The 10,431-nt window shown below is 46.0% G+C and overlaps 1 protein-coding gene across 1 annotated transcript in view; it reads left to right on the forward strand.

Annotated features, from left to right (window-relative positions):
- Positions 1 to 8,210, forward strand: part of LOC105358602 (protein NLRC3-like) — a gene marked incomplete at its 3' end in the record, with an annotated part of 56,240 nt that extends 48,030 nt beyond the window's left edge. Inside the window, exon 8 of the mRNA XM_023961519.1 lies at positions 8,165 to 8,210. Coding sequence (XP_023817287.1) covers positions 8,165 to 8,210 — 46 coding nt within the window. The remainder of the gene's footprint in view (positions 1 to 8,164) is intronic.
- Between the last annotated feature and the right edge of the window lie 2,221 nt (positions 8,211 to 10,431).

Below are 10,431 nucleotides of genomic sequence, written 5' to 3' on the forward strand. Positions count from 1 at the left end.
CCCACTAGTCCTTCAAGCTATCGCCCTATTTCTCTAATCAATGCAGATGTAAAAATTATCTGCAAAGCACTAGCACAGAGAATAGAAAAAATCACTCCTCACATAATTCACTTCGACCAGACTGGATTCATCAAAGGCAGACACTCGGATGATAATGTCCGTAGACAAGTTAATATAATAGACTTTGCCACCATTAAAAACCAGGAAATGACGGTACTATCGCTGGATGCTGAAAAAGCCTTTGACAGAGTTAATTGGAAGTTCCTTATTGCTGCCCTCCAGAAGTTTGGTTTTGGAGAAGCATTCATCAATTGGATCAAAATATTATATCACAACCCCAATGCATCAGTTAGAACTAATAAACAGACTTCAAACAGGTTTTTTCTTGGAAGAGGAACCAGACAGGGCTGCCCACTCTCTCCTTCTCTTTTTGCTATATTCATTGAGCCTTTAGCTGCAGCAATAAGACAGAATGAGAGCATTATAGGAATAAAAACCAAACACAGCCATCATAAAATTAGTCTTTATGCAGATGACATATTACTGTTTTTAAGGAATTTACATTCTGTAAATGAAACAGCAATGATCATAAATGAATTCTCCTCCATATCAGACTATTCCATTAATTGGAATAAGTCTGTTTTATTACCACTCAACAGGAATATGGAACAAAGACTCACAATTCCAGTTAAAACAGGAAATATCAAATATCTGGGTATCTACTTTTCCCCCAAACTATCAGAACTGGTGCAGCTAAACCACACCCCATTACTGAAAAGCATACAGGACGATCTAACACGCTGGACCAACCTGCCTTTGTCCCTTATGGGCAAGGTAGCCACGGTTAAAATGAAAATCTTACCCAAGGTTAATTATCTCTTCTCAATGATTCCCACACAACCGCCATTAAAATGGTTCAAAACATTAGACTCATCCATATCAAGCTTTCTATGGAACAACAAACCTGCAAGAATTAGTCTAAAAACTTTAAAATCTGCAAAAAACTGTGGAGTATTAGAATTACCTAACTTCCACAAATACTTTCTTGCAAATAGATTACAATACATCTTAAAATGGTTAAAAAATAATCCAGAAACCAACTCATGGTTAGACTTGGAACAGGCGTTATGTGGAAAGATCAACCTGTCACAGCTACCATTTATTAGCCAAACAGTTAAAAAACAGGATTGTTTCAAAAGCATTAATATAAATGCCACCTTAACAGCCTGGTGGGAATTTCTCAAAATATCAAAATCATCAATTCAACCGTGCAAAATGACACCCATCTGGAACAACCCGGACATCCTTATTAACAAAAAAATGATTCACTTCCCAGCTTGGCAAGCAGGGGGCATAAAACAACTAGAGCACGTAATTATTGATAGAAGATTCATAACCCCCCAGGAACTTCAGGACAAACATGGAATAAATAACTTCTTGGAATATCAGCAACTTAAATCAAGTATTACTAAAAAGTATAAAATTAAAGACGACGATTTAAAGCTACCAGATGTAGTTACCACTCTGATTAATTTTTCAATGTATAGAACTCTCTCCAAAATATACAAACTTTTATGTAATTTAGATAACAATATTGCCCTTCCAACAAAAAAATGGGATGCAGATTTGAGCATCAGCACAGATGAAAGCTTCTGGTCAGAACTTTGTCTAAACACCTTTAAACTGACAAAAAGTCCAAATCTGCAGCTAATCCATCTCAAAACTCTTCACAGAATTTACTACACTGGACAGAGGATGTTCAAGATGGGTCTCAGTAACTCAGACATTTGCGAGCACTGTGATAATAATCTACCCGACAGCTACATGCACGCACTGTGGTTCTGCACTCCTGTCCAGGCTCTCTGGCAGCAGGTATGTGCCGATTTATCAGTCTGGCTTAAGGTTTCAATCACTGCCTCACCGTCACTTTGTGTGCTTGGTGACATGAGTGCCATCGATATAGAAGAAGGATTAGCATCTATCATTTTCATAACTCTTTGTATTGCCAAAAAAACTATTTTAATAAATTGGAAAAACAAGAAAAATATAAACATAAGTCAACACAGAAATCTGCTGTTTGATCATATCAGCTTGGAAAAAATGTCAGCCCAAAGCTCAAGTAACTTTGAAAGAATTCAGTCTCTCTGGTCTCCTGTGGTTGACTCCATGACTTAGGGGGTGGGGGGCTTGGTCGTCGCTGCTCCTTGCCCTTCTGCCGTGGTATGGGGTGGGGGTTGGGGCTTCCGGTGCCTGGCGGGGGCGGTGGGGGGCTCCGTTGGTCGGGGGGTCGGGTCCGGTGCCTGGGTGGGGCGGGCTGGGGCGCTGCGTGGCCCTCTGGGCTTGGGTGTGGGGGTGCGTGGTGGGGGGGTGGGGTGGTGGTCTGGCTTGGCTTGGGGGGGTGGTCCCTTTGCCTGTGCTGGGGGGGGTTGGCGGGGGGCCCTGCTCGGGTGGGGGGGGCCCAGCGGCGCCGGATGGGCTGCCCATCTGCACCTGGGGCTGGGATCGGCCCTTCCCTGGCTCTGGGGCGGGACGGGACAACCCTCTCGGGGCCCCCGGTCGCTCTGGGTGTCACCCGCGTCGGCTGCGGGGTCTGGGGTGGGGTGGGGTGGGGGGCTTGTCGGCCCTGTCCTGTGGGGGGGCGTTCTGGGGGGGAGGGGGGGCCCATTATTAGTACGGGTCGGGGGGGCTAGCGGGTCGGGGTCTCCGCTGAGGCAATCAGTGGTTGCCTCGGCCGGTTGGCCTCCTCGGTCCCGTCGAGGCCTGACCAGAGCTCTTCTAGGGCCGGCGTCTGGGGGTGGGGGCCTGGGCTTGCTCCGGGGGGGGGCGACGCTTTCTGGCTCCTCTCTCTCTGTGTGGGGTGGGTGGTGCCGGGCCTGGGGTGTCGGCGCCTCCGGGGGTGGGCCCCTGGGCTGGGTGGCCCTGGCCCCTTTGCTGGGGGTGGGCTGGGGGACGGCTGTTTGACCACCGGGGGACAGTTTACCAGCTGTCCCCAACTTACCCCCTTCCTTATATAACCTCATATTAGGGTGAGGGGGTGGGGGGTCTAGCCTGCGATGCGCCTTGGGGGGGGGCTACTTGGGAGTGGCCCCCCTCCTATGGTTGCCGTATGGAGTGGGCCCCCCCTCTTTCGGTTTTATTTGCACCTTAGACATGTAGGGTCCTTGGTAGGGGGGGTGCTTGGACATCACTGCAAGCAAGCAGCAGATGTCCTCCTGGCACCCTACCCGCCAATTTTAACCGCACCTTAGACATTTAGGGCCCCTTGGTGTGGAGGGTGAGGGGACATCACTGTGAGTAATCAGGAGATGTCCCCTTAGTGCCCTACTCGCCAATTTTAACTGCACCCCCCTTAGTACACACACCCCTCCCCCTTCAATATATACATTCAAACATAAACACACACACATGCACACAAACACCCTCTCAAACACCCATACACGCACACACATTTTACAAGGAAGGTGGGACCTGGGTCCATCTGTCCCCTACCCCTTCCCTGGTGGGGGGTGCGGGCCCCTTGGCGATGGCGGCCGTGTCCCTTGGGTGCCGGCTCCCTGGGCCCGGCGGTGCTCTCTCCGCACGGTGGGGGGGTTCATATTACACCTGAGCCGGGGGTGTTTGTGTCCCTGGGGGGTGGGTCCTGGTCCTTGCCCCTGGGCGCTGGGCCCCGCCAAACTTTCAACATGGCCGAGCCTGGTCGGGCCATATTTATAACATCCCTTGTGGGCCGCCCTTTTTTCCCCGGGGTTCCCCCCTCCTGGGCGGGGGCGGCGGGCCCCTGCCTTGCTCCTACCTGGACCAACCGTGGGCCGGGTGGGTGGCTGCCTGGAGTGCGGAGCGGGTCTCCCTTGGGGGGTCCTGGCTCGTACCTGGGGTCGGGGCGGGGGGATGCCCGGAACTCCTGGGTGGTGGTGGGGTGCTCGTCTGGGGCTGTGGGCGTCCCTCTCCGGTGGGGCCCTGCGTTGGGCTCTTCCGGCGCGGCGGGGGGCTGCTTTCCTGGCTGGGCTGGGGCGGCGCTCTCTTTCCCTCTGCGCCTCCCTGCTCTCTGGCTCTGGGGGCCTCGCGGCGGTCCTGCTGGCCCTGGCCTGGGTGGCGGTCTTGGTCGCCCGGGGGGCGGTTGTTCCCTGCCTGTTCCCGTGTGGCGTTGGGGGAATTCCGGCTGCCGCTGCTGCTGCGGCGGGGGTATGGGTGTGGGGGTGGCTGGGCGCTCCTCCTACTTGTTTTCACATTCCACCATCCATTTTAGAAGAACATAAACACTCACCTGAGCACAGGTGTTAGCTCACCTTTGCACTAATAGTTTGCATGATTGAATGAATGAAAGATTTCACACTAGTTGGTTTAAAGGCATAGGTATGCGTTCGTGAACACTATCTGTTTTGTGTGCATGTTGACATGTGGACATTTTTGCGGCTAGCAGGTGTGTTGATAATATTTGAGTGTGTGTGAACAGGCCCCGCCCTTTTTGTACTACATTTGAACCGTACCGTAACGATAAACAACCAGTAAACCTGTCTGCTCTATGCTGCTTCATGGTCTTACCCCCCTTCCCCTCCTATTATCACCCTCCTACCCCCCCCTCTCTCTAACGTCCCTCTCTCTTCTTCCCCTCTTTCCTTTTCCGTCCGGTCCAACACCAAAGATTTTCAAACATGATTGAAATTAATAAATTTTGGCCTCAATTACAAAAGGGGTTTATTCAGACATACCTTTGGTTTGTCTGAAGATGAATAACCCCTCTTGTTAAAATAAAATATGTCCAACACAAGAGGCCATCAGCTCTCATCTGTTTGCCTAGCTGTTGGACAGGACAAGTTAAAAAAAAAAAAAAAAAAAAAAAAAATCCCCTTACCTTCCGCATTCCCCCATTTCTATCAGCTTCTGGTTAATTGAAGCCTAAGGATCCAAGATGGTGGCGCCAGGTTCTGCAGGTGTAGTCGCAGCTCTGCTTGTTTATGTATTGCTTAATAGTTTAAAGTATGATGACAACTATCAACCTTTAAATGTCAATGAATTAAACAGCAGTAGTAAGCCATCATATATGCGACCAAAAACGGAATTCCAACTAAACAAGCACTCGGGAAACTTGCCCTGACTACTACCACCTTCTTTGTCCATCCACATCACTACCGGCGCATAAAAATGCACTCTGAAATTAAATTAAAGCCGCAACAAAGCCTTGCTTTAGTCATCGCCATCTACCTTCTGCTGTCTGGTGATATCCATCAATGCCCCGAAAAAGCCATTGAAAAAGCCACAATTACTGTACAAGGAGGAGGCCTAGCTGTAATATGTCCCAGAAACCTTTATCTGACACCCATTTCACCACCTGTATTGTCTACATTCGAATGCCTGTTATTCAAATGTAGAACAGAAAAATAACAATAGCAATAATCCTTATTTACCGACCACGCAAAATGAACCCCGGCTTTTTCACTGAACTTCAAGACCTGCTGACAACAATACGCGTCACATCACCCAGTACGCTCATATTAGGTGACTTTAATTTACATGTAGACACTCCCAAAAACTGCTCTGCTGTCGAGTTTTTGGAATTGCTTGACACCTTACAGCTAACACAGCATGTAAAAGAACCCACACACTATAAAGGATACACTCTTGACTTGGTTATCACTGACACAGCCCCCATTACCAGCATGGAAGTTTACGACTTGGGCGTGTCCGACCACAAGGTTATTTCATTGGAACTAGCATTAGCTCACCAACATCAAATCACAAAATGGTAAATATATTTCAGGAACCTGAAAAACATTGACCATGCAGCCATACAAGAGGACATACAAAAACTCTCTCTGCTATCACCACTCACCTCAGTTAATGAATCTGTTGATCACTACAACTCTACACTTCATAACACTCTGCAATCCCATGCACCCCTGAAATCAAGAACCGTCTCTTTCGCAAGATTAGCCCCGTGGTAAACAGAGGAACAGCGAATTCTTACAAGACTTGGACGAGCCATGGAACGAAGACTTGTAAAAAACAACCTGGCAGTACATAAATAGGCCTATCGAGACCATCAAAAAGTCTATTGCAGAGCCCTTACAATAGCCAGGTCAAAGTTCTATTCCCACAAGATCAATAGCAACACTGGAAATTCAAAACAGCTGTTTTCCACCACACACTCTCTGCTTAAGCCCCCCACACATAGTGATGCTAGTGATGCTAGTGTCAGCAGCTGTGATAGATTCATGGATTTTTTCACCAAAAAAATATCTTCCATGAGATCTAACTACTTACCTGCCAAACTTGACCCCCTCCCAACAGCCCTGATCAAAGACAACATTTCAATTATCAGTCCAATCATCACAACTATAATTAACCAATCATTACAAGCTGGTCATGTTCTCCTTGCTCTCAAAATTGCCATTATAAGACCACACTTAAAAAAACCTGCACTGGATCCTGATAATTTGGCCAATTACAGACCCATTTTTAACCTACCGTTCCTGTCAAAGGTTCTTGAAAAAGTTGTCGCTGCTCAGCTCCACCATCATCTCTCAACGCGCAGCTTATATGAAAAATTTCAGTCTGGTTTCCGGCCAGCTCACAGTACAGAGACAGCCCTGGTCCGAGTCATGAATGACCTTCTCATAGCTGCGGACCAGGGTTCCCCATCTCTACTCTTCCTTCTGGACTTATCAGCTGTATTTGATACCGTGGATCACGGCATTCTCCGTAACCGTCTTCATACTACTGTTGGACTCTCTAGGAACATATTCAACTGGTTTAAATCATATCTCACAAACAGGACAGAATATGTGGCTCTGGGGACTGCTAAATCTCACACACACACAGTCACCTGCGAAGTGCCTCAAGGCTCTGTTCTTGGACCTTCACTCTTTACCATCTACATATCTCCACTTGGAAAAATCATTCGGAAACACAACATTTCATTCCACTGTTACACCAATGACACACAGTTATATATAAAAATGGATTCCACTCCCACCCTAACTTGTTTTGCCATCCAGGCATGTCTCGAGGAGATAGGTGTTATTATGTGTAATAAAGTGAAATGGCACAGGGAATAAGTATTGAACACGCTTACTGAAATTTATTTAATACTTAGTGCAAAAACCTTTGTTGGTGATTCCAGCCTCAAGACGCCTCCTGTATGGAGAAACCAGTGGAATACATTGCTCAGGTGTGATTTTGGCCCATTCATCCACACAAACTGCCTTCAAATCTTCAAGGTTCCGGGGGTCACTTCTGTGAACCCGGATCTTCAGTTCTTTCCAAAGATTTTCAAGTCTGGTGATTGACTGGGCCATTCTAGCAGCTTTATTTTCCTTTTCTTCAACTAGTTGAGTGATACCTTGGCTGTGTGCTTGGGATCGTTGTCTTGCTGAAAGATCCACCCTCTTTTCATCTTCAGCAGCCTGGCAGCTGACAGCAGATTCTGATCAAGAATGTCTCCATACTTTTCTCCAGTCATTATTCCTTCAATGATATGAAGTCTACCAGTACCACATGCTGAAAAACAGCCCCAAGCCATGATGCTCCCACCTCCAAACTTGACTGTTGGTATGGTGTTTTGGGGGTGATGTGCGGTGCCATTTTTCCTCCAAACATGTTGTGTCATCTGAAACCCTTAGACTACCAGCAGAACCAGCTGGAACCTTATACTAACAGCAGAACCATCAGCAGCTCCTCTTCAGGGCCACATTCAGACATTTTGGGTCCCGTGGATCCTCATGTTTTACAAGGCCCCTCTATTGTTTAGAAATGTCAGGAAATGCTTTCAGAGGAGAACTAAAGACTTTTACAGCTGTTTTTCTGCAATGTGATCATTTGAAAATGCATTTTACAATTTAGGATTCAAGATGAAGAAATACAATTTAATCTGACATTTTTGATGTGGAAGCTTGAAATCTATTGGATTGTAAATATTTAGTCCTCAATAATTCATGATGATCAATAACATTTCAATTCCTCGTCTGTTTTAACTTAATTTCAAGTCATTTCTAATCTATTATGTTTTCATTCCTGATCATGTTTTTGGGTCCAAATCCAAAAGAAATGAGCAAACAGTGAAAATGTCATCTGTCATCAGGGCGGGTCCCACCTGACTGAATGGACCAAGTTCCTGGACCTCCAGCTGCATCACTGCTCCTGAACACACTTTTCTGTCTGACTGCAGGTTGTGGTTCTGCAGTTTGTCAAAGATCAGCTGTGAAGTTCTGGTCTCAGCTCTGAAGAAAACCCCGTCTAATCTGACAGAACTGGACCTAAGCTGGAACCAGAACCTGCAGGATCCAGGAGTTCTTCATCTGTGTGGTTTTCTGGAGAGTCCAGACTGCAGACTGCAGACTTTGAGGTCAGTAAAGAAGCTGAACTCCCTGAAGGATGAGAAGAACGGATCAGTTGAAGAACTTTCTGATGTTTCACTGGAAGATTTTATTAACCGCGACACCTCGACTCCTGCTGCTTTATCACGTCGGTGATCAAAAATCCCACACTATCACAGCTCTAGTCTTAAAAAGAAACTTGTCATTTAGGAGTCCTCTCTGGACGTCCATTTCTGCCTCGTACTCCTGAACGGCGCGGTTGTACGGAAAGGCACAAGTGCCAAAACTCAAAAGTCAAAGTCTGTGATGAACGTCGTCAAAAAAATTGAACAGCTTCAAACATATTTTGAGTTTTTAATACAACAAAAGTGACAGCCTTCAAAAACAAATTATTACATATGGAAACAGACCTGCAATGAAAGCTAGAAATACTGTAACAAACCAGCTAGTACGTCACTATTGCCGAGCTGCTAATTATGTGGCTTCATTGCATAGCTGTTTGAGCCCCACACACATTGAACGACCCCGGACAGTTTCAGTGAGGAAGAAATAGGCAGAGAAGCAAAGTCTCCTTTTCAGCATCAATGCCCATTTATATGAACACACCACAAATAGCAGGGTTATCGCTTCTGTTCCCAGGCCCCTCACTCATGGTTTTCACCCAAGATTCCCCACTTCCAATGAGTCTTTGGGGCTGAAGGCAGGGCTAACCCCCAGGTCGCCACAATACAAAGGACATCAGCTGATCCATCTGTGAGCATAGAGGCTCTGACCGATACAAAGCCCATCGAGATGACTGTTGTTGTGAATTTGGGATATACAAATAAAATTGAATTGAATTGACTGGGGAAAGAAGTCAGATGTTAAACGGCTCCAACGGCCAATCCAATAACCTGTTAGTAGCCAGTTAAATGCTACTAAAGGGACAAAAATGGAAGATGAAATATTCGAAAAGTTTCTCCTATTACAATTCTCATATTACAATTAGCATTAATTTTTGAACAGCTTATGGTCATTTTCACTCATGAAATAATTCTGATGTCACCTCTCTGTGAACCACATCTATCATCTGAGTGTTTCCCACAATGCTTTGCTTTTATACTGCAGTGAAGGTTCATTATTCCACCAAGAGGTGGTGGCAATTTTCCATATTACAGAATTGAACAATAATCTTTACACCTTAAGTTTGAGTTTGATTTGATTGAAGTGTCATGCACTCAAGTGTCAAGCCTTAATGGGCTTATGTGACACTGGACAGCAGAAAATGGCCATCCCATAACTAACAGAACAATATACACTAATCCATCCAATCAAAGTCTAACAGAAATCAAAGTGTCCATTCTTATTGTCCATGCCTTTGCCACAAAAGTTTCCAAACAGAAACATTCATTTTCAAAAAGCCAACATAAAATGTTATCTTCAGAAACCAAAACAAATCAAAACATTTCTTTTCTATGACCTCATACAAAAAAAGTCTGTTTTTTTTCATACAAAAGACAATAAAACAGAAATTAAATTTATCCTCCACCAGTTGCAGCTCACAGAACTCAGTCTTTCCTCTTCTGGAACGCCTTTAAAGCGCCCTACTTCCACCTGTATGGTGAACACTCCTGCTCTGAGTTCAGGATCTTTGTCCTCTTTTTCAATTGGACCTGACATATGGCTCAGTAGAGGCAGAGGCAGGCCGGGATGACCTATGGCCAGCCCACACTGCACAGCCTGCAACCTGCCCACCAGCCCTACTAAGGACAAAATTGGCAAAATTCTCACAGACCAGTATGTTATATGTGGCGGACACACGCTGCATGAACGCTGCAATAAAGGCAAAGACATGTGATAAGATGTACTTCGCACTTTTATTTGGACACCCAAACCATTATACATCGCACAGGTGTCATCATCCTCTACCCTTCCCACACTCATTGTGCTAAAAAGAACTAAACACAACAAGAAGAAATAACTAAGGGTGAAATAACATAACTGCCAGATGAGAGGACACGTAGGCAAAAAGAAACACCTGTGCTCAACCCTATTTGAGCTGAGTTCCTCAGCCTGTGGAACTCCGACAGCAGTTTTAAACAGAACAATAAACACGAATAATAACATAAGCAACGTCCTC

Source organism: Oryzias latipes, chromosome 2 (genome assembly GCF_002234675.1).
Source record: "Oryzias latipes chromosome 2, ASM223467v1".
NCBI classification, from domain to species: Eukaryota; Metazoa; Chordata; class Actinopteri; order Beloniformes; family Adrianichthyidae; genus Oryzias; species Oryzias latipes.